Source organism: Artibeus jamaicensis, unplaced genomic scaffold (assembly GCF_021234435.1).
Source record: "Artibeus jamaicensis isolate MK-2021 breed Jamaican fruit bat unplaced genomic scaffold, CSHL_Jam_final contig_1417, whole genome shotgun sequence".
Lineage (NCBI taxonomy): Eukaryota > Metazoa > Chordata > Mammalia > Chiroptera > Phyllostomidae > Artibeus > Artibeus jamaicensis.
In genome coordinates this window covers 686,935-713,571 of record NW_026521282.1, presented here as the reverse complement: position 1 = coordinate 713,571, position 26,637 = coordinate 686,935, and the positions used below count along the sequence as shown (strand labels likewise).

General features: G+C 55.7%; 1 protein-coding gene across 9 annotated transcripts; it reads right to left on the bottom strand.

The window, feature by feature from the left end:
* Positions 1–301: 301 nt before the first annotated feature.
* On the bottom strand, positions 302–26,513 carry HCFC1 (host cell factor C1). 9 transcript variants are annotated; one of them, XM_053667959.1, is made up of 27 exons: positions 25,081–26,513; positions 18,809–18,957; positions 18,467–18,627; positions 17,473–17,681; positions 16,237–16,321; positions 15,616–15,722; positions 14,356–14,535; positions 13,872–14,231; positions 13,438–13,598; positions 12,317–12,514; positions 11,732–11,956; positions 11,485–11,589; positions 11,013–11,232; positions 10,569–10,711; positions 10,283–10,421; positions 9,852–10,072; positions 9,554–9,664; positions 7,514–9,041; positions 7,088–7,251; positions 6,041–6,617; positions 5,294–5,617; positions 4,980–5,098; positions 4,756–4,893; positions 4,220–4,405; positions 3,255–3,555; positions 2,575–2,638; positions 302–2,347 (listed from the first exon to the last, which is right to left on the bottom strand). In XM_053667959.1, the coding sequence occupies exons 1-27, from the start codon at positions 25,271–25,273 to the stop codon at positions 2,308–2,310; spliced, it is 6,408 nt and encodes a 2,135-aa protein (XP_053523934.1). In that variant the 5' UTR covers positions 25,274–26,513; the 3' UTR covers positions 302–2,307. The 9 variants fall into 9 exon arrangements, with proteins under 9 accessions (XP_053523934.1, XP_053523956.1, XP_053523942.1 ...); XM_053667981.1 differs by having other exon boundaries at positions 5,010–5,098; XM_053667967.1 differs by having other exon boundaries at positions 5,294–5,614.
* Positions 26,514–26,637: the final 124 nt, after the last annotated feature.

Genomic DNA, 26,637 nt, shown 5'->3' with positions numbered 1-26,637 from the left:
GCTGGTGACCTGGCAACCCTTTGCCCCAGTACCCTGTTCTCTGGCAGGGGAGCTGGTGGTAACTACCTAGGGAGCCCTGCAGTCGCTGCTGTGGGGCCTTCTGCTGCAACCACTAGGTCCCATTCAAGGTCACGGGCTGTGATGGAACCTTAAAACTTGGGAGGCAATTGGAAAGTAGAATCTTTTCCAGAGACAGGTCCTGCAAGAGGGTCCCTGGGGATTTGGTAGGCGTGGCGGTCCCAGCTCTCCACACCCAGCCCCCACCCATGGCAGTTCCAGACACAGTGAGAGACGACAGGTGGTTATTTCAAAAAAAGTCTTTTAATTGTTCAAAATAGCACAAAACGACATTGCACTATGGTAATATTGAGTCACAGGGGTTACTCTACAATAGATGAACGGGTGTACTGTTCTCAGAAATAAGAGAAATTAAAGGGTGCTTGGGACAAGGAACAGGGAAACAATGGGACCAGGCGAGTGGGCTCCAAGGTGACTAAACATGACATTTTCCACAGCGAAATATACTATAATACAACAAATCAGAGGCCCCAGAAGGAGCCAAGTGGTGGTGGTGGTGGTGAAGCCACAGCTGGTCTCCAGGGCAGACTTGGAGAAGGGTGTCTGGGAAGATGGGTCACTCATTTTCAATCTTGTGTGACCTGCTTATAAGCCTTGCTCCTTGCCTAAAGCTTAGGTGTGGGGCAGAAAGTGGCTTATTAGCCACTTCAAAAGCAGAGCCCCAAGTCTGATCCTAGGACCGCACAGCTGGAGGACGCTGCTGCACATTCATAGACCAGGGAGGCGGTGCTGTTAGCCTCCGGCACCCCCAGGCTCCCTCCTGGGTGAAGCCATACACTCAGCCTCAGACTACCTCTGAAAAACGTCCCCTTCATGCCCCCACCTCACCTTTTCCTTCCAACTTTGCCTGCAGAGGGGGTGGCTGCAGGAAGCTGCGATTGAAGTGTCGGATACTCTAAGCCAGCTATGTATGCCAAGGAAGGAACCTGGGGGTGGGGGGTGGTGAGTACTGTGAACCGGGACCAGGAGGACCCACCGTTTCTGGGCTGTTCTCAGAAACTTGACTTTGGGCTCTCAGACTTTCAGCTCAATCCTGTGGTGAGATGTGGAACATTTGCCCGTGGGGAGTAAAGTTTGACAGCTTACCCCTCCTTTGTCCCAGAGGCCCAGGGACAGGCAGAGGCCAACGAGAAGAAAGTGAGCTGGGCAGCAAACACCAGGTCCACAAGGGGATCCATCCATGCCTCTCCTGCCCTGGCTGCCTCCAGCTTTTCCTCCAAAAAGATCCCTGCCAAGGCTTAGCCAAGGAGAGAATAAAAAAAAAAAAGAAAAAGAAAAAAAGAAGAAGAAGAAGAAAAAAAAAGATACACATTCTGTACATGGCTAACAAAAAAGGGACAAAACCCCACACGCTAAGGCTAAAATTACAATAAAAATGTTAACTTCAATTTCAACCTAAAAAAATACAACAAATGCAGCAGTTGGTGATGTGGCCCCTAAGCCCTGACCCGGGGAGCGGAAGCCAGGCTTGGGGGAGGGGGCTTCTGTAAACCCCACTGGGAGCCAGATTTTCACAGAACACTGTTCAGGCCACCATGGGACCCCCTTTCTCCCCCTTTTTCTTCTCTTGTTTTAAATGGGAAAGAAGACAGAAAGGGAGAGGAGTTGGAGTAGATAAGAAGGCCTCTGAGAAAATATAAACTTCCGGTGGGATCACGAGAGAGAGGATGGGTGAGTTGAGGGTGGGCTAGTAAGTGGCAGGAAAAGCAAAGGGAAGAAAATAAAATCAGACACACCCAGCACAGGGTGCCCCACAAAGCCTCTCTTGCTTCTAGGAGCAGAGCAGGGGAGGGGGATTGAGGGGTGGCCTTTCCCTGGCTTAAGTGTCCCCTCAACTACAGCTCTGACTGCCCTCTGGAGCCAAGGGTGATAAACAGCAAGAAGCTAGCAGGATGTGGAGGTGCGTGCCTCTACTTCTTTTGCATCTTTGCTCTAAGACCTGTGTCTCTCCTTCAGGGCCTCTGGACTCAGGGGGCAGGCGCACTACTCTCATCTGCTCACTGCTCTTCCAGACCTGCCTCTGCTTCCACCCAACAGCAATGGTAAAATGTGCTTTCTTGAGATTATTTTATAAACAGACAAGAAAGGAGAGAGAATGAATGGTGGCCAGTAGCTTGAAAGGGTGTGAGTGCCAGGTGGGTGGGATGGACAGGTAGGGCCCTGGCAGGCGATGTTCCTGAAGCAGGGGTGGGGGTCGGGAGAGGAATCCAGGTGCAAAGCAGCTGCCTCTCACTGACCATCTGCCTTAGATTTCTTTGGAGCGGTTTTCCTGGGAAAGTGGAAGGAAAAGGGAAAGTGTTAGCGTGGCCCCTGACAACACTAACACTGCAGACCTGCTGTAGGTTTCTGGCTGGTACCCAGTGGAGGTGCACACCCAATTAAGCCCCCCCCAAATCATTCAGGAAGTGGAGTCCCCTACTATTCCCACTATTCCTTCTTCCCAGGAGCCATCCACCCTCAGTCCCAGAAGGTTCCCAAAAGGAGATTCCTACTTACATTTCCGGAGAGGACATGGGCCGCTTGTTGGCTGGCTTGGTGCCAGGGGTGTCTTTACTGGTTTCTAAAAGGAAAAAGAAAGAACTGAGTGACACAGCAAGGTGGGTCACATAACTTCAGCCACACAGCCATCCCCAGGCCGAGAACACAGCCGTACCCACCCCTTCACCCACAGCCTCCCAGCCCTGCTGCACGACCAGCTGAATGTGACGGCCCCTCCGGTGGGTGCGCTCCCCATGGTCCTGGCCGCCAGTATGCCACCCTTCGGGGTGGCCCTGGACTCAGTTTAGAGGCCCTCATTGTCTCCTTGGTCAGCCTGGTGGGAACTAGCTCGTAACTTAACAGGGCAGCCTGGGGCCTCCACCCCCACCCTGCCCCTTGTCCACTGGGCTCCAGCCTCACCCCACGCCCCCTACTTCAGGCTCCTCTAGTCCTTTCTATACCGTCTCCCTTCAAATGCCCCTGGGAAACTTTCCCTGCACCCTCAGATGAAGCACGGTGCACACCCCACAAGACACCTCCTCGGTACCCTAGGCCATTCCCCCCTCCGCAAGACGGTAAAGGCCCAAAGTCCAACTTGGAGCTGGATCTCCCTACCCACGTGATGCTTGCCAGGGGCTTCCACTCACCAACCTCCCCTCCCCAGAGGCTGCCCAAGCAGCCGTGTGAATGACACATACCTTGCAACCACCTCACTTGGGTGGCTGGGCCATAGCCCTTCTCGTTGCGGGCGGCGATGCGGAAGATGATGGCGGGTTTGGTTGTATAGTCGATGTGAGCATTGGAGAGACTGGAGGACTGCACGAGGCAGGAGGGGCTGGGCCCGCAGTACACCCGCATGAAGGCCAGCTGGGCCGGGGCCGAGCTCTTGGCCTCGCCGCCGGCCTGTGAGCTCTGGATAGCCAGGTACACAGAGTACTCAACGATCTTGCCGGAGGTCACAGAGGGCGGTTCCCAAGTGAGGTGAGCACCATCTGGACTCTAGGAGCAAGATGGCAAGATTGAGTTGTGCTATCTTCAGCCTTTGTGACTTTACCCCACCCTGCCTGTGCTGAAACCACTCCGCAACTTCCAGACCTGACCGCTCGTACTTCACCACTACTCCTAACACAACAGACTTATTTCACAGCAGAGTTCAAGGAGCTCTGGAGAGATGGCCTCATCTGCCTCCATCTGGGGGGCAAGCATTGTGTATGTAATGGCAAAATAAAATGAATAGGGACACAAAATACAGCCTTCCTATACCCAATCTGACACCTAATGATTTGTCAGCCTCTTGGTGCCTCAGTTTCCTCTTTGAGAAAGTGGAGCTAACAAGCCCCAGACCTCCTCAGGATAGTCTAAGAATTAGATAAAAAAACACATTGAACATGACATGCAATAGATACTCACTGACATCAGCTGCCCTATTAGAGGGGAAGAATGAGGCCAGGGGACAGCAGGGACTTGCCCTTGTCAGCCCAGCAACTGGTGACAGTGCGAGGAGTGGAAGTTTCACCCAGACCTCACCGACTCTACCCACATCTTGTGGCCCCTCCTGAGTCACCCCCCGCCCAGCACAGTGTGAACTCCACTGTGGCCTGCTCTGCTCTAGCTGGGGAGGGGACCAGCCGGGGACCAAGGGCAACTCTGCAAGAAGACTCACTTTGCTGATTTTAATGGCACAGGGGGCTCCTGGGAAACCAGGCAGACACGTCTTAAAGGCTGAGATCTCACTGAAGGGCCCCCGGCCACAGGCATTGATCCCAGCAACACGAAACTTATAGGCTGTGCCGGGCTGCAGTTCATGCTTCTTCAGCTGGTTATAGTCTGGAACAGTGCCCGAGTCGTCCTGGGTAAAAAGGCCGGAAACAGGAGGAAGAGGGAGAGAAGAAAAGTTAACATAAACCTGACTGGGGCAGGCAGAACCTTTTTTCCAACCTGGGGACCATGGAGGTCCACATGGGAGAGGGGAGGGGAGGAGGGAGTATCCTCACAACAAGAGGAGGACCAAGTATCTTCACTGCTTCAAGGGGAGCAGGCAGAGGGCGTGCTGGGGAAAGCTCTGCACGTGGCCATCCTGGGGCTCGCCCTGAGGTGGAGGGCGTCCCTGGGGAGCTTCAGAAGTTTCCTTGAGCCTTTGTATGGGCCTCATGGCCAGGCTCCACCCACCTGAAGACATCAACTCCTGGGGACACTTACATCAGATGAGACAGAATCATCTGGTGGCAGGAAATAGTGTGTCACCATTACATTAGTGCCCTTAATAACCCCCACATCAAACCACTGATTCTCTTTCTTCACTGGAGCTTTACTGGGTGGGGGTGGTAGGTCTGGCTTCTGGAAGACAGAAGAGAAGAGATCAGGCCCTCAGCCTTCAGGGCCCAGAGGCAGGGACCCCAGAAGCCCCATCAGACCAGACTCACCACGCCCAAGGACTCAATGCCATTAGCCACCTCGGTCAGGGTAGCAGCAGCCTGCAGCTTAGCGGGACTGGATCCCACGACCGGCTGGGGGGCCACAAATGTGTTGGAGGGAGCCAGGCCTGGGAGGAAAGGAGTCAGTGGGAAAGATCTGAGACACGTGGCTTCCGTGCAGGAGCCCTTGCCTCGGACCAAGCCACACCCCATCTGTGCATGGAGAGGCCCAGATACCCACTAAGCCTCTCCCCAGTCAACTGAGTTCCCTGAGGACAACGCTACAGGAAATGGGGCATGTGGCCAGGCTGGGCTCTGCTTACTCTCAGTGGCTGTGGAGGGCAGCAGGGCCACAGTGCTGGGGACAGCCCCGGCCAGCTCGCTGAGGCAGTTGCTTTCAATGGTCGGGTCATTGAGGCTGTCGGCAGGAGCCAGGGCCTCCGTGGGGAGGTGGTGGTGCTGCTGCTGGGCCTGTGCCTCCTGCAGCTGTTGCTGCTGCTGCACCAGGGCGGCCAGCTCTTGCTGCGTCAGTACGATGGGGATGGTGGTGGCCTGGCCCTCCTGGCCCTCAGCTGACAGGTGGCCCAGCTCCGCTTGTGTCACGGCTCCCGCCGCCTCGGATGTGTCCATGGGCTCCCCACTGCCTGCTCCAGGACGAAGAAAACTACTACTCAAAAGGGACCCCAGCCAGGGAGAGCCTAGGCCTGGCTCCCCAACGTCACCTCCAGGATCCCACCGAGCACTACGGGCAGTGCCAAGGAACACACACCCGGAAAGCCTGTCCCACCAACCTTATTTCTTGGCTTACCTCTACCCTGCCCTTTCCCAACCAAGGGGTCCCGCCCCCTTCCTGGGTGCCCAGCCCAGCCCAGCCCCTGCGCTCATCATCTATCACATCGGACCCATGCCACATGGCAGGGAATAGGCCTCCCCTTCTCCTGGCCGCTCACCAACAGGGAGGCTCCACAACCCTGTTTCCTCACTCCTCCCGAGGGGCCCATCGCCTTCCCTTTGGGGTACTTGTCCGGCCTTCCCCTCAGTGTGGTGAGCTACTCATCCCCTGCACCTACCCATGACAGCCTGCTGTGCGGCCTGGAGCACAGCCTGGATGGCCAGGGCCTGGGCTTCCTCCGTGGCTGCGGCCTGGGCAGCCGCTTCAGCCGCAGCAGTCACTGCCAGCTCCTCAGGGGTGAGCCCTGTTACCATGAGGGTGGTAGTGCCTGCCTGGGCCTCGGCCATCAGCTCTTGGGGAAGTGACAACTGGTCTACTTCAGACTGTGTGGGTGGAGGTGGCTGGACCACCACAGTGGCCACCATGGCTGAGTTGGCAGGCTCCTGGCCTGAGGATGGGTCCCCTGTACTGCTCAGATCCACAGCGGCCTGGAGCTCAGAGGTCTGCGAGGCTGACAGGACCTCGGTGGACTCCCCCATCAGGGGTGTGGAGGCGGGCTGCAGGAGTTGCTGCGGCGGCAGCTGCTGGCGAGGCCCTGGGGAGGCCTGGAGCTCCTCTGGGGGCTGCAGGATGTCAACAGCAGAGAAGGGCATGTCAGAAGTTTCTGTGTTGGCTATGGTCACTGTTATCGTGGCCGGGATGGGGACTTCGGTGGTCAGAGCCCCTGGGGTAGTCTCAGTCACTGATGAGATCTTCTAGAAAGGGAGAGAAGCCCCTGTCAGAGGGGAGGAAAGAGAGGCCAGAACCAGGTAGCCTCCATCTTTCCTTGTGGACCTGGGTTCCCATTCTCAATGCACCAACATAACCCTACTAAACGGGGAGGGGGCCATCGGGTCACCAAGCAGCAGGGGTGCGGCAAGAGGAAAAGACCTTTGAGAACTGCTGACCAATTTTAACCCATCCTCAGAGAAGCTTCTTCGTCTAGTCAGAAAGGGGCACTCGGATAACCGCCTTGCCACTCTTACGGGCTACAATGAAAGAGCAAGCCACGGGACTGGGGGTTCCTGCCTCTTGCCCAATCCTGGCAGGAAGCTGCTCTTTCACAGTCTGGAAAAGGGACCAGGAGCAACACTGTGCCTGGTACAAGAGTGACACCCAGTGTCGGACTCCAGAACAGCATGGGCCAAAGGCACAATGGGAAGCAGGATCCCTCTCAGCCTCTTACCGGCACAGAGGGGCCAGGGACTGGTGTGGACTGTGTCACAGTAGTCACAGCCCGTGTCAGCGTGGAGGACACAGTTGTCATAATGGCACTGGAGCTGGTGATGTTCACACTCTCGCCCTGGGTGGTCTCCACTTCTCCTTGGTCACTGGCAGCTGGTGGGGGATCTGTGGGGAAGCAAAGCAGGGAGATAGTCATTCGACCGGCAGGGGCCTAGGGGTGAGGCTGGATAAGAGCCCCAGGGCCTCTGCCCAGCTTTGCCACTAGAGGACGAAGTTGCCAGGAGGGCCACCCCTACCCTGCAGGTCAACCGAGCCCCACAGAATCTGCTGGGCACTAGCTAGATAGATCTTTTAGCCACCACTTCCCTCACCCTTTGAACTTTGGGTTCCAGGAGACCACAGATGCCAGGCTGGTGGCCACACTCACCTTGATTTGAGCTCATGTTGGAGGTGACGGTGGTGGCCGTGTGCGTGGTGCCTGTCTCGTGTGTCTCACAGGGGGGATTGGAGCACACCCTCTGTGTTGGGAAAGGAGCCAGCAATGAAGCACTGGTCTGGGGAGCAATGGTGGGCGGTGCTGCCCCCTCTAGCCCGGACTCCAGGGTCCTGAGGGAGGGGGTGCTGTCAGGGAGCAGGGCACCCACGCTGACCGACATGGTGGTGCCAGTGGAAGTGGTCTGGTGGGTCTCACAGGGGCGGCTAGCAGGGGCCTGCTGTCCCCCCTCAGGATGGCCCGCACCACCACCAGAAGTAGCGGTGGTGGGTGTATGGGTGGTGCCCGTCTCATGGGTCTCGCAGGGTGGATTGGAGCAGACTTGCTGGGCGTTGCACGCATTCGAGGTAGTGGCTGTGTTGGTGGTGCCCGTCTCGTGGGTCTCACACGGTGGATTAGAGCAGACTTGGGTCACGGTGGCCGAGGGGCACAGCAGGGCCTCCAGGGCTGTCACAGTCGCAGCAGAGCTCGGTGAGCTCTCATATGCAAGTATGGGGATCCCCTGCACCTCGCCAGGCTCCCCAGTATACATTGTGGCGAGGGCTGTGGTGGGGGTGTTGGTTGTGTGGGTGTGGTGTGCCTCCAGCTGGTACTCCACGGACGCCAACTGACCCAGATCGGCTACAGGGCTGTCCTTGCTGCCGGGGCCACTGGGCCTAACTTGGCCGCTCGTAGAGGCCAACTGAGCAAAAGCAGTGCCGTGGCCTTCGGCCTCCAGTGCCAGGCTGTGCCCAAGAAGTGGGCTGTCTGAGCACAGGGCCCCGCTGGCCATCACAGTCATGGTGGTGCTGGTCGCACTGGTCTGGCGAGTCTGGCATGAAGACTTGACGGAACCAAGGGCTCCCTCCGGTGCCCCAGCAGCCGCACTGACCCGAACCACAGCAGGGGTGGTGGTGGCCACACAGGTATGCCGGGTGTCTCGCTGCTGGCTGGCACCGATGCTTGACATGGCAGTGGTGGCGGTGCTGGTGGTGCCCGTCTCGTGGGTCTCACAGGGCGGGTTGGAGCAACCATGCTGCCCGGCCATGTTGGAGGTGGCAGTGGTGGCCGTATTGGTGGTGCCTGTCTCATGGGTCTCACACGGAGGGTTGGAGCAGACGCGCACCACACTGCCATTCTGCTGCCCTACCGCTGTGGTCACAAGAGAAGTGGCTACCTCCTGCCTGTCACAGACAAACTGCATTTGGTTTGGCTGCGAGTGCCCTCCAAGGTTAGCCACGACGGTGGTAGTGGCTGTGTTGGTGGTGCCCGTCTCATGGGTCTCGCACGGTGGGTTGGAGCACACCAGCGTCACAGTGCCGGGCTGCACATCACCCTGGCCAGAGTCAGCAATGGTGACAGTGGCGGTGGGCTGTTCTGTAGTAGGTGAGGCCAGAATGGACACCGGGAGGTCATGTACGGGCTGGGCCTCAACCCCACTGGGTGCTGTGATCAGAGTCACTTGGGTAGGCTGGGAGACAGGCTGGAAAGACACCAGAAAGAAGTGTTAGTGCCACAACTTCCCATCTGTTTGTCCTTTGCTATGTCCTACAGTGTCACCCAGAGCAGCTGAGACCATAGACCTGGCTCCTGCCCACCCTCTGATCCCAAGACACTGACTTTGCTCAGGGACCAAAGAAGAGGCGCTGCTTTGCCCCAAGGGCCACAGGGCCTGGGTGGGGCCAGCCCTGGTTAGGAAAGGAACCCTGCACCACACAAAGGCCAGCAACAGACGCTTCACTAATTCCAGGAATTCAGCTTAAGCTATACGAGGAAAGAAAACGCTGCGTGTACATTAAGATAAATGATCACATTGTCTGTATTACAAAAAGGAAGAAGCTGATGTTCAAAAACAGTAAATGACTGAAACGTGTCTCAACGACAGATGATTAGTAATCAAGAATTATGATTCTGGCCCTGACCGGCATGGCTCAGTTGGTTGAGCATCCTGCAAAACAAAAGGTCACTGGTTCGATTCCTGATCAGGGCACACACCTGGGTTGCAGGCCAGGTCCCTGGTTGGAGCACGTGTGAGAGGCAACTGGTGGATGTTTCTCTCACACACTGGTTTCTCTCCCTCTCTTTCTCCCTCCTTTCCCCCTCTCTCTGAAAGTAAGTAAATCAAATCTTTAAAAACAAGTAATTATGATTCTGCAAGAGAAAACACATCCCATCGGTGCTACACGGGGCACACACGGTAGCAGAGCGATGGGAGACCGGACACCTCAGGCTGCGGCTCCCACACTCTCCATGACGTGCCCCCACAACCCCCACGCACTCCCGCCCACCTTACCTGCATGGTGATGGTGGGGGTGGTGAGACCACTGGCCGCTGTCAGTGTGGTCTGAGCAGCCGACACAGTGATGGCAGTGGGGTTGATCACCTGGCTTGAGAGGGTGGCGATGGTGCCCAAGGTGGTGATGGGTGTGGCCAGAGAGGCGCTGGTACTGTGGCCCCCAGCTCCAGCAAGGCTGGTGGAAACGGTGCCTGTCATCGTGCCTAGGGTTGTGACGCCTAAAGGCAGGGAGAGGCAGGATCCAGATGAGGCCTGCTGCTGCTGGTACCTCTTTCCCGGCATTTTCCCTCCCCGGACAGCGCTGGGGGCACTAGGAATTCTAGAGTGCTCCCAGCAGGAACTGAAAGCTCTGGAGAGAGCACCTGCACCCTCCCTCAACCGTCCCATTGGAGGAAGACCCAGAAAGAATATTAGCAACAGCTACATACCCGTGGTGCCCTTCACGACCAATGTGGTGACTGCTGGCTTGACAGCAGAAACAGTGACAGGGTTGACCAGGCGGACACCCCCCATGGGCACAGTGCGTAGGATGGTGCCCGGCTGTCCGGGGGCCCCCTTTAGTACCACCTAGAATACAGTGGAAACCGTGACCAATGTCACTCACAGGTTGGCCAGACCCCATGATGCCCCCTTCCCAGGACCCTCAGGACACATGTGGCCTGCTCAGATACTGGACTGGACAACGGGGTGAAAAGAGGGTCAGGCACGCCTCACCTGGGTCACGCCTTGCTGCCCATGGCCAGTGGCAATCTTGGGGACAGCAGTGATGATTTTTGCGGGAGCTCCAGTTCCCGAAGTCATAACCTTCGTGGTAATAATGGTGATGGGGGACTTGATGCCAGGACTGCTGGTCACACCTAGACAGGGCAGAGAAGGGGTAGCTTGGCTTCAGGCTGGGCTCCCGAAGCCCCACTGGCATGAGCTCCCACATCCCATGTCCTGCAGTTACTCCTGATGGCCCTCACTTAAAAAGATTAAGTGCCAATTAAAGCCGCTCTCTGCCACCTCCCTACGAACCGTAAACAAAAGGCAAGGAAAGGGTGGAGAAGAGGGGAAAAACCAAATAGAAACCAAAAGCATGCCAGACCCTGGCCTCTATGCCTGTCTGGCACTAGGCTCCTAACAGTTTGGTTCCCACCCACTAGGGGAAACCACTACCTGTGGCGCCCGCCTGCGTGATTATGGCTGACATGGGGATGGTCTTGATGATGGTGGTTGTGCCAGGCTTGGTGGTACTGGGGGACACGCTGCTGATGCCCAGGATGGTGGGCTTACTCCCAGCCCCACTGGCCTGCGTGGTGGTGATGATGGTGGTGGGCTTGCCATCTGCTGAGGTCACCAGCTTCAGGATGGTCCCGGCTGGCAGGGGCCCTTTGGTCTGCAAGGGAAAATAGGTGGAGGAGGGCAAGGCGGACCGGCATCGCTGCCAGGATGGAAACCAAGTCTGATGGCAACTGGTCTGACTATTCTCCACCGCAGCCCAAACAGCACTGGGACTATTCTGAAGATCATGGTTGACAAGACCGAGCAGCAGGACTTTCTACACAACGTGTGTTTCAAGGGATCTTCTCTAGGTAGGGATGCAAGTTCTACTCACTTGACTTGCAGAGTCTGGGACCCACAAGCTCACCTGGATGATCTGAGTCACCGGGCCCGTAGATGCCTGGCCTGTGACCGCTGAAGTCTGAACTGGTTTGGTCTGGACCACTGACATCACTTTGCCCAGATTGGAAATCTAAAAAGCAGAGAATGGAGCAGGGAGTTATCTGGAAACCAACCCAGGGTACGGCCTGGGCTGGGGCTCTCCTGGCTTGGGCTCAGCGCAGTGACAGAGCCTGGCAGCTGTCATGTGCAGCAGAGTGGCACCCGTTACTCACCAGAGCACTGCCCCCTGGGACAGAGATGGGGCTCTTCACCAGAGTGATGGTCTTGGTGACCCCACCCACAACTGTGGTCACCACCTGGGCCTGCTGGGCCACAGTCACAGTCCCAGACTTGTGCACTGTGATGATGGGGCGAGTGGATGTGTTGGCAGCGGAGGAGACGGATGTCCCCACCTGGGCGGCTGCAGTTTTCAGCATACGAGTGGCCGGGTTGCTCACCTGGGTGGGGGGAGAAAGACAAGCGATGGTTAGAACCGAGGACTGGAGACTCTATCTGGGAGGTCCCGGCAGGCCTACAGGTCGGCTCACTCTTCTCCAACTCTTCCCCTTTCCCCTTGCCAGACTGAAAAGCTTGGTTTGGTTGACTGAACAACCCAACCCCAGGTCTAGCCTAAGGCTGTGACACTCCTAAGGGTAAAAGGTTATTCCAGAGCCCAATGCAAGCACCAATCATAGACCAACAGCCTCTTGGGTTGGTCTGAAGCCCTGGAGAAGCGATCACTGTCAGATTATACTTACTGCCCAGAAGCCCCTAGCCCCAAGGCTATTGGCTCAGAACCAGGCCCGCGGGATGCTCACCATGACTGGCGAGGAGGCCACCTTCACAGTGGCAGGGAGGGTGGTAGTGCCAGGTGTCACAGCCACAGTTTTGACAATCGTGGTGCCTGCTGGGACACTCAGCACTGTGGGCGCCGAGGAAGGAGGGATCTTCTGGGTGGCAGCGGCTGCAGCGGCCAACGCAGCCATCCCACTCATCTGTGGGTTGCTGCCGATCACCTGTGGTGTTCACAGGGAGCGTGAACCAGAGGACTGGATCCACAGACTTCACCAGGGAGCTTCCTTCCCGCCCAGGGCTCCTCACAGGAGCATCTCAATTCTTCTGGCCCCAAACCTGGACTCTACCACTGAGCAGGCACAGTGGACCCAAGGCAGGAGTTTGTCAGCAGCTCTGAATCTTTTCTAAAGACCAGTCAGAGGTGGCTCCCTCTTCATGGGCCTGGGTCAACCATCCTCCCCACCTTCAGATTCTCCCCTCAGGCTTCAGAATAAGAAAGTTCACATTTAAAAGGCCTTCAGAGGCCTGACTAGGTACCTCAGCTGGTTAGAGCATCATCCCAATACACCAAGGTTGTGGGTTTGATCCCCAGTCAGGGCACATACAAGAATCAACCAATGAATGCATCAATGAAGTAGAAAACAAATTGATCTGTCCCTCAAATCAATAAATAGAAATTTTGTAAAAATCTTGTGTTTAAAAAATTTTAAAGGCCCTTGGGCCCTGGCCTGTGTGACTCAGTGGATTGAGCGCTGCTGGCCTGCTAATCGAAAGGTTGCTGGTTCAATTCTAGGTGCGGGCACATGCCTGGGTTGTGGGCCATGCCACCAGTCCCCCAGTGCGTGAGAGGCAGCGGGTCAATGTTTCTCTCCCCCTCCCTTCCCTTTTCTTTAAAATTAAATAAAATTTAAAAAAAAAAGGAAAGGAAAAAAAAAGGCCTTTGGGATCAGATGGCAAAAAGGTCCTTCTGAGGCGTTAACTTGTTCATTCTTATTAACCTGGCAACGAAAGGTCACCTCATCAGTGCTCTACTGCTGAGACAGGCCCTGGTGCTGCAGCTGGGTGGGATGCTAACTCAGTCAGGGCACCACCAATCACTGGCAAGTCCCACCCCACCCCACCCAATCTCCAAGTGGCTCCTCACCGTGCCCTGAGCGCTCTGCGAAGGCACAACCATTCGAACGCCTGCAGGAAGGGAGGTCACCGTGACAGGGGCTTTCCCAGCCTGGCTAGCAGGTCGCATGGTGACCAACGGGGTTCCTGTTGTAGCCTGAGGACCAGTCACTTTGAGAACAGCAGGGACACCTGAAAAGAGCGGGGTGGCCATGAGCAGAGGCGCCCCCCCACCCCGCAGTGCCTCTGTTGGACCCTTCAGCATTTAGACATGAACCGCCGGTGCTTCCTGTCTGGCCCTTCCAAATGCCCTGTGGTGACAGTCTCCACAGGAGGGACTGAGTTTGCCCCCCCACCACTAGCACTCTAACAAGCCTGCACTAATGACTGCCAGGCTTGCTGCTTAGCAGCCCTTACTCAGGGATGCGCTCTCCCGGTGGGCCTGGTGCCTGGGCCCCAGCTCACCTTGAGTCCTGGCTGCAGCGGGCACAGAAATCGAGCTTCCAGGCACTGGCGGCAACACCTGGATGGTGGTGGTGGTCGGGGGCGTGGCGGCAGCCTGGGGCAGGAGTGTGATGCCTACTTGGGTCAGTGGCTGCACAGCAGGTGCGGCTGCTGCAGGGGCAGGGCTCTTGGGAGGGTTGGTAGGCACAGACGGGACTGGATTGGGTGTGGGGGAAGTGGCAGTAGCAGCCGTGGCAGGAATGTCATATTTCTGGAGCTGCAGAAGGTAACTGTCGGCGGTTGCCACTGCCCCCCAGCTCACCTCCAGGGAGTTGGTGTTGGCTCGTACCAGCTGTACCCGGGCTGGAGGCGGTGGCTTTTCTGTAAGAGAGCAGTCAGTGAGGAGGAAATAGAGATTTCAAGGGTGAGCGTGAGAGAAGGCTATGCCTTCAGGCTCAGCTGCACCGCGGAGGGCCCTAAGGCTGCCGCCTGCAGTTGGCCTTACCTGTTTCTAGGTACCACAGGTCCTTGCAGCAGACCTGGTTGTTCCAGGCCTTTCGGTAGCCATCACGCCCACTCCAAATGTAGAGGCGGGTATTGATTGCTACAGCACAGTGGCCAGCTCGGGCCCGGGGAATATTGTCCTCCAGTGTGTCCATCAAGATGGTCTCCCAGGCCATGGTATCTGGGGAAAGCAGGAGGTGGAGGTCAGCAAGGGGCCAAAGGATCCCAAAACTCCTACTAGCCCTTTGGCCTTTTGCTGTCAGGGATGGAGAATTAAAACCAGGAAGTCATCAAAGATCAGTAAGTTAGAAAAAAAAAAACCCAAGAAAATGCTAAACCCTGAACTACAATCTGGGAAAACTATTTGAAATGCATGTTTCACCTCTTGCCCATCAAACTACACAGATCTTATAGAAAGAGGCGGGCAAGTTATGAAAAAGGCAACAGATCTAAAAAAAACGAAGTACTGCACTCGAAATAAGAGAGGTACAAACGTAACCCATAAGATGCTGGCAGTTTGATTTCAGTGCCTGTTGCAGCCACGGCTCCAGGTGAGCAGGGGGTATGGGGCTGGCCATGGGAAGACTTAATAATCACTTACTGGGTTTGGTGAAGAGCAAAAGGTTTGACAGTTACTGTGCTGGCACTGCTAGGGGTGTCTACTCAGGCACAGCCACCATGCAGGGCAGCTCGGCAACAATTCTATCTTGAGGTTGTCACCCTTCAAATACGCTTGGCACATGGGTGCCAACGACGCAAGGATACTCATGCAGGAGTGTCTGTGCAGGTTTCAGCACCAAGATAGCAATTCAAAAGAATCGAGGCCGTTTGGCATGTAGGGATGGGATGGTCTCCAAGATAGAAGAAATGGAAAAGGCCAGGTGCAGCTCTGCGTAGAGCAGGCTCCCATTTTGTTTCTACAGGAACCTTTAGGCAATACTTGTATTTACAGAGAAGTCCATGCAAGGGGGACGAGAAACTACCAAAGCGGCTGCCTCTGAGAAGCAGAATGGGAGGCGGGGGGAGGCTCTGCACCCACAGGCTTACGTGCTTCTGTATGTCAGACCTTGTGCAAGAGCCTACTCATCAAATGAAGAGGAGGGTCTCTGCGAACACTCCGCCCAGTGGCTACTTCTCATGAATTCCGGAGCCACGGGCCTTAGAAGCTCTGCTCCCTGCACACCCCACACAGCTCTCGGGACCAAGAAGGGCCAACCTTCACAGCCCTCCATAGGCCACTCCAAGCCCGAGGAGGCCATACCCAGGTTGAGACAAGCCAGTGTGTTGGTACACTTCCACTCCTTCTCGTGTGTGGCCACTTTGACGTCATCCATGACGAGAGGCACCCATCCACCAAACACGTACATTCTGGGACGAGGGAGGGAAGAGTAGGAGATGATTGTAGAGGAGGTGCCAAACTAGAGGCCACCTCTTCCATCCAGAAAGTTCTAAACACACTCGGTCCTCTAGCTCTCCCCAGGAGAGTTCCCTTGGGTGCACGAAGCTCTCGATGTTGCCCTCTTCTGCTTGGTGGCTCAGCCCTCACAAGAACTGTGTCACCTCCACTATATGGAACCACTATTTAGCTTATCGAAAGCTTGTCTCAGTCCCCATCATCCTCACATTCACTTTGGGACCTTGGTATTGACAAAGACACCCAGCTGCTTACACGTAGAGAATCTAGAATGGTCTGTGCCCCTCTACCCTGAGTTTGTCCTCTATCCCCTAGGGTCGTAATGAAAACAAAGGGCTGCTGAATATCAGTCCAGCCAAAAAGAGGCCTCCTCAGAATTACTGGAACACAACTGAGAACCTTTTGGGGCAGGGGTGACAGTGGGCAGGGAGAGGGCTAAGAAGAGCAAAGCAATGGCTAACTACTCACTTGTTGCCTATGGTTGTGGCCGAGTGGAGACTTCGAGGAAGAGGTGCTACTCCACTGAGACTGGGCTTATTCCACGTCAGAGTCTCTGTGCAGAGCAATGGAGAAAGGAGTTAGCCACAAGTGATCGGAAACATGCCCTCTGACCCAGAGGAAGTTCTCTGGCCTCGGAAAACGTTCTGGAAGGTAGGTGCCAATGCAGTCCAAGAATTCCATGCCTGACCTCCCTATGCCAGCGGGAGGCCGGTGGGTCAGGTCCTGGTATTTCTCAAGCTATGTTCACAATCTTGGCAATTAACGTCTCTTCAAAGACCTGCTATGTGCCGGCACTGCTCTCGGGGTTGGGGTAGGAGCAGGGAGCGTGAGACATGTCACTCTGGGTCCGACTCTTCACAAAATGCACTCACATACACACCACCTCTGCTGTCTACAAACCGAGTGTGGGAAAGCATTGTGCTGCTGGGAATTCCACTCACAAAAACCTATTTCTTTTGAGTACCCACAATGACCTAATCCACTCTTCAAAGATATGTTGTCAGCCGCCTTCTCTCCTCAGCCTTCTTCTGGTCAAAAATCCATACTTTTTTCTACCATTCCCGACACCCTACTGGTTACCAGCCCAAGTAGCCCCCAGAAGTTTCATGGGCTCAAGATCCCATTTGACTTCAACAGACCAGGACGCACAACTCCTGGTACAGCCTGACCACCGATGAATCGGCAGGCACTGACCAATGCCACCTAATCTGGACAACTCGTTTTCATTTTACATTTTTTAATTTATCCCCCCCTTTTTAAGGTTTTATTTACTTATTTTTTAGAAGGATGGGAAGGGAGGGAAAAGAGAGAAACACCGACCAGTTGCCTCTCACACACCCCCCGTGGGGGACCTGGCCTGCATTCCAGACATGTGCCCTGACCGGGAATTGAACCAGCAACATTTTGGTTTGCAGGCCAGCACTCAGTCCACTGAGCCACAGCAGCTAGGGCTTGACAATTCAATTTTAGAAAGGTTTGTTCTCCCTGTTCTCCTATAAGCTGGCAGACCAACTTTTCTTAAAAGCAATGCCACAAGCTCAGGGCAAAGATGACTGCCCCAAACAGGGTATCTCCCTCACTTTCCCGTGACAGAGAACCAAGCAGGACTCCTCCCTGTGAGCACCACCCCAACCACCCTATGCCGGCTACCCAGCAGACTAGCTTTGCCCTGAGGCCACCAGAGAAGCAGCTCCCACATCTTACCAATATCCAGGGTCCAGAGGTCCCCCAGCCGGCAGCCGCTCATCCCTCCGTAGATCACCAGCTTGGACTTCTTGTTGTCTTTCTCAGTATAGACTACGGCAGTGTGTGACTCCCGTGGTGGTGGCAAGACGCCATAAGTGATAGGGATGTCCCAGGCCACCACTCCGGAGCCTGGCCGTAATTCCAGGATGTATAAGTCATTCAGGTACCTGGAAACAAAAGGTCAGTTATGGCTAGCCCCAACTGCAGGTGCCAGAGGGCTCACCAGCTTCTGTGGGTGAACTGTGGATTCCCTGGGACACAAAGGGGGGCTATGGTCACATGAACAACTTCTTCTTCTACCCTCGCTCCCAGGGAGGGGCTGCTAAAAGCTACCAAGGATGACCATGAGTCCAAGAGGAGCAGCAGGACAGGGCGTGCTGAGCTGCCTTGCACAAAGCTGGGCATTATTATATCAGGGCCTCCAGCTTGGTATTACTTCCAGACTTTAGGAAGGCCCTTGGTCACCAGTCTCGGAAAATAAAAATAACCATCACTGCCCTGACCAGTGTGGCTCAGTGCGTTGGGCATCGTCCCACAAACCAAAAGGTCGCTGGTTCAATTCCCAGTCAGCACACACGCCTGGGTTTCGGGCCAGGTCCCCAGCTGGGTACGTGTGAGAGGCAAGTGACTGATGTTTCCCTCCCTCTCTCTCTCCCTTCCCCTCTCTCTAAAAATAAAAACCATCACTACCCCTTCAGGCAGCAGCAACCTCAGAAATCGCTGGCTCTAAACTGAGTCCAAGGAGTAGAACCGGCCCAAAGCAAAGAAGGTTTGGACCTCCTGGCCTGTCTTTCCCGACGTCCGCTCCTCAGGGTTAGAGACCTCAGAGCCAAAAAGCTCCCACAGGGCATCTAGTGCCACTTGTTTTTTCACAAAGGAAAGGGATTTGGCAATGGTGGGCGGGTCGGTCAGTTGGTGCGTGGGATTCCACATGAAGAGGACACAGCCTCACCTCGGAATGTTGTTCTTGGGGTCCTCGCTGTCATTGGCCAAACCTCCGAACAGGTAGCATTTATTGCCCACGAGGGAGAAGCTGTGCCCAAGCCGAGGACATGGAGGGGGCCCATTTTTGGGCGTCTTTGCTTTGAGTCTCTTCCATTCCCACCGACTTGCCTGCAAAGTCAAGACTGGGTGGTTAAATCAGGGGTGAGCCCGTCTTCTGGGCCCTGGCTGTTTGTCACGTAGGGAGGAGCTGGCCAGCCGCCTGAGCAGCTCCTTCAACTCATTCCCCACCTCACCACCTCTATCCCACCCCCCCAGCCACAACTGTAAGAAGCACACCAGGGGCTGTTACCTGGAGCTCGTAGAGGTCATTGCTGTATTTCCCATACTCTACCATTCCACCAAACACCAGCAGGCGAGTCCCGTCACACACAAAGCCATAGGCTGCACACCCAGGGGGGATGTCCCCTCTCACAGCTGGGATGAACCACTGGTTGGTAGCTGGCAAACAAAAGGAAGCAGAAGTCAGAACAATTTGGAAACTCCTAGAACCAGAGTCCCCACACCTCTTACTCCCCAGATCCACCTGACAAAATGCGGCCCAAGCCCTGGCTGGTGTGGCTCAGTGGAATGAGCACTGGCCTACAAACCAAAGGTTCACGCAAGAGGCAACCTATGGATTTGTCTCTTGTACATAGATGTTTCTCTCCCTTTGTCCCTCCTATCCCCTCTCCAAACAAACAAACAACAAACAGACAAATTCAAAATATGGCTCAAGAAAGGAGGGGCTGACACAGTGACTCTATCCCCAAGGATATGGGGACTTTCTCCTTTGAGCATTCAACTGTCAGTCCTCTCTCTCAGCCATCTTCAAAAGCCCTTGATCTCAGAGGCTACCTCAAAACAGCCTGCAAGCACCCCGTTTCTCATCAAGTTTGCCTTAATAAGCCGGGAGTCACTACTGACCAAGGTAATTCATCAGCTTCTGAGACATGGCCACTGACTCCCTTCACCTACTGCTGGATGGATCTTCACAAAGCAACTTCTAACACCCAAATACTCTCTCAGTGGCCCCATGCTCCTCCTTCTGGGGGCCTATGGCTGCAGCTTTAAGTGGCTGAAAGAGTGATTGGCACTGGCTGGTGTCCTTTCTCCTTGCAGGTTCAGGGCACCTGAAGGAAGCCAATCAAGACAGCCTGGCCTGCTGGTCGGGGGCAGGGGTAGCGAGGACACATAAGAACAGTCTCTGCTGGTGTCTCCTAGGTGATGGTCCACAGCCACCTTCTCCCTATGCCATCACCACACCCCTCCAGAACACCCTCAAACACCAGAGGTAGCAGCAGTAACTTGAGCTTCTGTGGCAGCCTCAGTCTCTGCCAGAGCCACAGAAGCTTCCCCAGAGCCCATCACCTCCAGGGGAAGCCACTAAGGAAGAGGGTGCATGAGAAGCCAGGCAGCAAGCCTGGTGGTCCAGCCTTCTGTGACGCTCATGACTCGCCCTCTCTTCTGAGTCCATTCAACTCCCCTCGTACCAGAGGTGCCAGGGCTTCCTGGAAAAGTAATGGGGCAAACGTCCTCCTCTCTTTTGAGGAGTCCCTTTCATCACATGTTACTTAAAGGACTGTCCTGTAGATGATATGCCACACTCTTTCCAAAAATCGAATGGGGGCTCAGACTCGCTGTGCTTGTTTCCATGCCCTTTAATCTGTTTTGGTCAACACCAGCAAGCAAAGGGTTGGGATTTGGCTGTAAACGTAGCACTTCCTGGGACCTGAGTTGGGGGTTAAGGCTAGTCCTGTGGGGAGGGCCTTGGGAGGCCCGGGCTGCTCACAACTTCTTGCCTGACCTTCCACCAAACATGCAATTGGTCATTGACCCAGATCCCTCTTCTGTATATGCTGGGTAACCCAAATCCTATGTTATCACCCCCAAGGCCCAACATGCACTTCACCCAAAAGGCCTGCCCTTGTCCACAACCACCAGCGCACCTCCAGAGATGGTCAGAGCCCTTTCTGTCACTGCCCACTACCCAACTGCACAGGTTGGTTTGGAAGAAGCTGTCCGTCCCCCCTCTGTAGTTCAGCTGAGTCACAGGGACTTTGAGATGCCTAGCGGCAATCCTCCTCTCCCCTCCTCTGCCATTTTCCTAGTACAAATGCAATGTTGTACTGCCTGCCATGCGCACGCACCCAGGCCCCAGGCCCCCGCTGCCTTGTTCTCATTCCTGGTGCAAACACACACCGAGAAAAGCCAGTAGCTTCACTTGCAGGCAAATCGCCCTGCAAGTAATGGTCCCTGAAAGGGACCTCATCCAACTCAGTGGGATAAAAGCTGACAGAAACCTCTGAGATCGCCTCGGCCAAATGTCCTTCAACTGATAAAGGAACAGAACCCAGGAGGGGAAGTGACTTACCTGAGGTCACAGAGCAAAACAGACAAGAACCCCGTCATCAACTTAAAGTGATCGTTAGGTGCCCACCTCTGCTCCTCAAGCACAAGGGAGCACTGGCCACCCTCGCTCACCCGAGTACTCTTATGGCTGCCACACACAGCTATGGGGCCATCACTCAGAGCTGGGGCAAAACAACATGGCAAATGGAACCAGCCCACAGCTTTCCCGCCACACTGATCCCTGACCCAGCTGCCAGGCTATAAGTAACCTGGGATGTCCTAAGAGCTCACAATTACCAGCTCATTCTATGGTACTCAAGAGGTCTTGATCTCATTCTAGAACACTCCAGGCAGGAGCAGAGGCCCTCTGCACCCCCATCAGCAGCATTCTGTCAGGCAATGCAGTTTCTGGTATGAAATTGCCAACTGTCTCTCTTCATTTCATCCACAGTCCCAGTTCCACCCCCGAGATGGCACAAACAACTATCTCTTAAATACGACAGCTGTTTGTAGTCACCCCTTAATAGCATCCCTAGCTCATCTAGTGGAGAGCGTCGTGTAATCTAATCTCTGGGTCCCTCATTCTTGATGTGCTCTGGTTTTGTCACCACTCTCAGCTGGGAGCAGGATTTGAGGAAAGGGGGCTGCTTGCACCTGGGACCCTTCATGGGCTGCCCAGAAATACGACTCCACCTTCTTTCTCCTCAACAAGACGAAAACCCCAGCTTCTATGTTTTATCAGCCGCCCCCCACCCGTCCATGCTGTGCCAACTCTGTCTGTAGTTGCTGCCACCCTGTCAACCTCTACACATCACCACCTAGAGACCCATCCCAACACAGTGGGTAGGTAGATGGTCAAGCTGCACCAGCTGCCTTTTTGTTCCCTCTGTCACACCGAGACACTTCCTGTGTGGCAGACACGGTGCTGGGTGCCGGGAGGCACAGAGGACACAGCTCGAGTACTCGGAGTCGAGTCCAGCGGGGAGGCTGTTGTGCCCTCCTCCTGCGATGGGAAGAGCTGCCTGGAAAGAGGTCTGCACTGAGCAGGGGCAATTATTAGTGGGTGGGTGGGGGGCTTCTCAGAAGAGGTAGCCAGGCCTCAAAGGGTGAACAGGACTTCCCGGTAAATGAAACTAACAGGGCCAATCAGGAAGTAACTACAAGAACCATGTGAGAAGAGAGGGCCCGGAAGGAGCAAGGAGCGGGGGAACAGATTTGAAACAAGTTTAATTCAGTAACCAATTAGCCACAGGAACAAAAGAACAGGGAGGTTTTCCCCAGGTGGTGGCCTCTGCCTGTTAACTGAAAGAAGAAACAACGTAAGAGTCTCCACAAAGGTCTGTTCACCCGCCAGACTCCACAACCAGCTGGTGGGGTGACCCTGGACCTGTCACTTCCCCTCCTGGACCCTGATTTCCTCGTGTGCAAAAACAAGGAAGTTCTACTACATGTTTTCCAAGACTCCTTCCAGTTGAAACAGTTGGCAGACCTTAAAGAACCACTGAGGCCAACTAGCCTTGGGTGACTGGTTTGGCAACCAGCTTTGCCCTCCCCTCACCAGGTCGCACCCCACCCTGACAGCACCAGGTCCTCTGAGTAATCCGCTTTGCTAGGTTGAAATAAAATTCCCTGAGGTCAAGGACAGTAGCCACCCTAAGACCTCCCAAAGACCAGCCAAGTGTCCCACAGGTGCCATGGTGACTGCAGAAACAGCAGCAGGACAAGGACTTTCTCACACTCTTACCACCCCCCACCCCCAGTCATCCCTAGATTGTTGAGCTAACCAAAGGAGCAAAGTGCAAGCACAAAGTACAAGGGCGCACACACGCCCCCTGAATGGGCCCCCTGGAGTCTTTAATCTTAGTGACAAACAGGGAATGCTTCTGGATCAGCAGCTCTTTGAGCACTCATCCTGCAGAAGGTAAAGTGCAAGAGAAGAGGCCTAAAGACAATATGCCCTGACCTCATTTAAAACAAAACAAAGATAAGCAGGAAAGCAGCTGTGGAGGCAACAGCTAAGGATGACAAACATCTGCGCCGCCACTGGTGGGAGAGGGGCAACACCAAGCCCCATCTCTTCAAAGAACATACGAACAACCTTGCAGCTACAGGAAAGGCCAGAGAGCCCTGTTCCGTTATTTGACCACATTTGATGGAGCATAAACACTCATGAACAGGGAGTGGGGTCGCTAGTCGCTCTCCTGGGAAGTCACCTAAGCAGTTGTTTAGGGCAATTTCCAAAGTGCTCCCCTGGAAGAACTGGGGCTACAGCCCTTTGGAGGGTTGGCTATCTGCTACTATACGACTATCCTTACAGTTTAGGAATAAATCAAGGCCAAAGCGACCAGTTCATTGTAACAAACTAAGGAATATGCAGAGGCCCTAGGAAGAAGTGGACTTTGGAGCTGATGCTAATTAGGCCCCTGCCCTACTTTCTAAAATGGTATTTCCCTGCCAAGGAGCCTGCTCCAGGCCTTGCAAGAATAAAGTCGGTCCAAGGAGCTGAGGTTCTGCTCAGGGCAATGGCCTCTCTAAAAACAGCCATGCCCCTCAGCCTTACCTTACTGGGCTAATTGCTGCTATCGCAGCTGTCTGAGTTGGCACAGGATGCCACCAACCAGCCTGGCCTTGCTAGAGGCAACAGGTGCTGAGACCCGGAATGCAAAGGGTCACTGCAACCCACCAGCCTTTGAAAGTCAACTGGGTCGGTTGGGGGCAACAACCTGCAAGGCTCAGAAAAAACTGCACGCTGCCTGGGATGGGGCGGGCGTGGGGGGGCGTGGGGGGGGGAAGCACCCAACCACGAACCCAGCTCCTTCAACCGTTGCCACTCCAACCAACTTCTCCCTCCGCCTGCCAGCTCTCCACCCTAGAGCAACCTCAAAACTGGAGGAGGTGCCCAGACTCAAGGACCCAATACCGGTACCATCAGAGCCCCGGAAAAGTAGATCTGGAGCAAAAGCACTTTGCTAGATATGATGGCAAGAGGGAAAGAGCTGGCAGATGGCCCCTGGCCATGTCCAAAGGAGACACACCTCCCTGCTGCGGCAGAGGAGAGCTTCCTAAAAGACTACTGTCGATGGGGGGGTGGGTGGGGGGGGGGCGGGGGGGGCAGGCGGGCTTTTCCCTGTTCATGTCCTAGTCCCTCAGGCTCTCAACCAGAACAGACACAGCAGCCCCTCCTTCTAAACAAGGCAAGGCGCTATGGGCCAGCAGCCATTCAACAGCTCACTCAGAATAAGGCACTAGGTGTGCAAACCAGGCCAAGTGGCCACCATAGGGAAGGGGGCTGCAGGAGGATGCTGCTAAGTCCTAGAGACCTACCAAGGACGCCTGGCGAAAGGCTGAGAGCCAGCCACATGCCAGTGATACCCCAAGACGGGTGCAGCACAGCGTTCAGTCTGCCATCCAATCCCAAAAATGGGGCCTTGGGTTTGTAGGAAGCAGCTCTCCCCTCAAGCTCTCGGGAACAGAAGAGTCGGGAAAGGGACCACCTATCCGGGTGAGGGATCACTAGAATTTATCTCCTACACCCGAGGACCAAGAAAACGAGTAATGTGAAAAGAAGCTTTGCAGAAGTGAATGCCAAGAAGAGGCGGCGGCATTGCTGCCTGACCTGTGGTTCCCCAAGGCTCCTGCACTATCTGAGAAAGGTTGCCCACCACGCGCACAACCCCCAGAAATCGGGATTGGGCTGCTCGACTCTGCCCCTTTTCTCGAGACAGAACTCATCTGCAACCTAGAAGTTGTCATATCTCCCGAATGAGCACTAGCGATGAATAGATGAGCAGGCGCAGGAGGAAGAAGGGAGGGAGGGAAGGAGGGGGTGGGAATCTGCCTGCGCCAAAGGGACGCATCCGCCAGCCCGCCAGCCCGGGTAACGGTGTATGTCTGAAGTCACCACCGCTAGCGACGCCCCCGCACCAGCCGGACTAGACAGTTCCTCTTCAATAATGAAAGAACCCCCTCAAAAACAGGAGAGTCGGGGACTGTAAGATCAGGGAAAAGAGCAGAGGCAGGGCAGAGCAAAGGGTCGGGGAAGGGAGAAGAAAGCAGATCAGTGAGGAGGAAAAGGGAGGAATAAGAGGAGGGAGAGAGAGAGAGAAGGTGAGGAAAGAAGGAGACAGGTGAGGAAAGTAATAGAGGGAGGAAAGGAAGAGGGAAGAGATGGAGAGAGAGAAGAGGAGATGGAAGGAGGGAAAGATCCGAGGACCCAGCGGGCTTTGCACTCACCCGTGTTGTACACGTGCAGTTCATCCACTATCCCCTCGTTGCCGCCGCCGAACACCACGATGAGCTCCTTGATAGCCACGGCGCGGTGGCCGTGACGGGGTCGGGGCACTGGACCCGACCAGCCCACCACTCGCTTCCAGCGGGGCTGCAGGAGCACCGCTTGCGAGTTGGCGGGCGACACGGCCGAAGCCATAGTTCCAGGAAAGGGCACGGTGGGGAAAAAGTCACCAAGCGGGAAAGGAGCCCCCAACACCTCCCACACACCCCCTTTCGTCTAAGGCAGCTCTCACAGAGAAGCAGTTCCTCACACAGCGGTGGACGGCTCCATGGAGGCCGCCATCTTAAATATCCTCCTTCCCTTTGACTCTTCCCCTCCTTCTCGCTCACCCCGACTCCTCAAGAGCACCCCGAAACTGTCGAGAGCCTAGGCCAGAGAAGCTGGAGGCCGTCGAGTCTCGCCGCTCTGACTACTTGTCCGGGCGCTCCTGCTCACAAGCTGGAGCGGGAGACCCTGGGAGCCGCCATCTTGAGCCGCCTCTCTCTCCTCCCTTCCTCAATCGTAGCCCTCACCCGCCGGAAATGGCGGAGCCCCGGCCCGGTTCCCACACCCCCCAAGTCCCCTGCACTGGCCGGCTTCCGGGGCGGGTGGAAAGGAGCCACAAGCGCCGCGGTTGTCCCAGCCCCACCGGTGCTCAGACCACAATTGTGGGAGCCGCCATCTTGAGACCGTCCCGCTTCCCCTCCCAGCACTTAGTGCCGTCGACGCTCCCGAAACGGTCTCGACACTCGTAAGGAATAGAGGTGCGCCGGAGGCCAGTGGAACGAACTCGAGTTCTCGGGGACTGTTCGGAGGCTTGCGCTGTACGGCTTGTGAGGTCTCAAACCTCTCCCCTCAGTCCGCCTCTGCTGCTCAGGCTGCGCCTGCCGCCCTGGGAGCCGCCATCTTGAGATTAGCTCCCCCTTCTCCCCTATTCTCTTCCTCTTGGGTCAGTTCTTCCACTGCAAACCAAACTCAAGGAAACGTCCTATCCTCGCTTCCCGCCTTATAACTCCTTCCCACAGGAGCCGCTCCAAAGAGCCAGAGTTACGCCCCGAAGTGGCAACTGTACGGCATGAGGAGCGGTAACGGCAGGGTGCTCATGCCTCCTCCCTGGGAGCCGCCATCTTGTGTGAAGAAGTAACAACTAAACATGGCGGCAGCGACGGTCGGGCGAGGGGCGGGGTCGGGTGACGTCACTGCCCCTCCAGCCCTCGCTTGGGTACGTCTTTGGCGCGCCCCTAAAAGAAGCCTCCGCACTGCCTCGCGGCGAGGGACTGGGGTCGCTGCGCGCTCGGCTAGGGTTCAGGCAGCGCCCCTGTCAGGCGCAGGCGCGCCCAGCCCCGCGAGCCCCCTCAACACTTCTCCACGCCTCCGCCCTGGGAGCCGCCATCTTGCCGCTTCCCCTCGCCCGGCTGTCCGCGGGCGTCAAGAGCGACTTTCAGCACAAAACAAAGATGGCGGCTGCGGCATCTGGGGAATGCCCGGATGAGAACGCCTCGTACGAGCTTGGCCCCGCC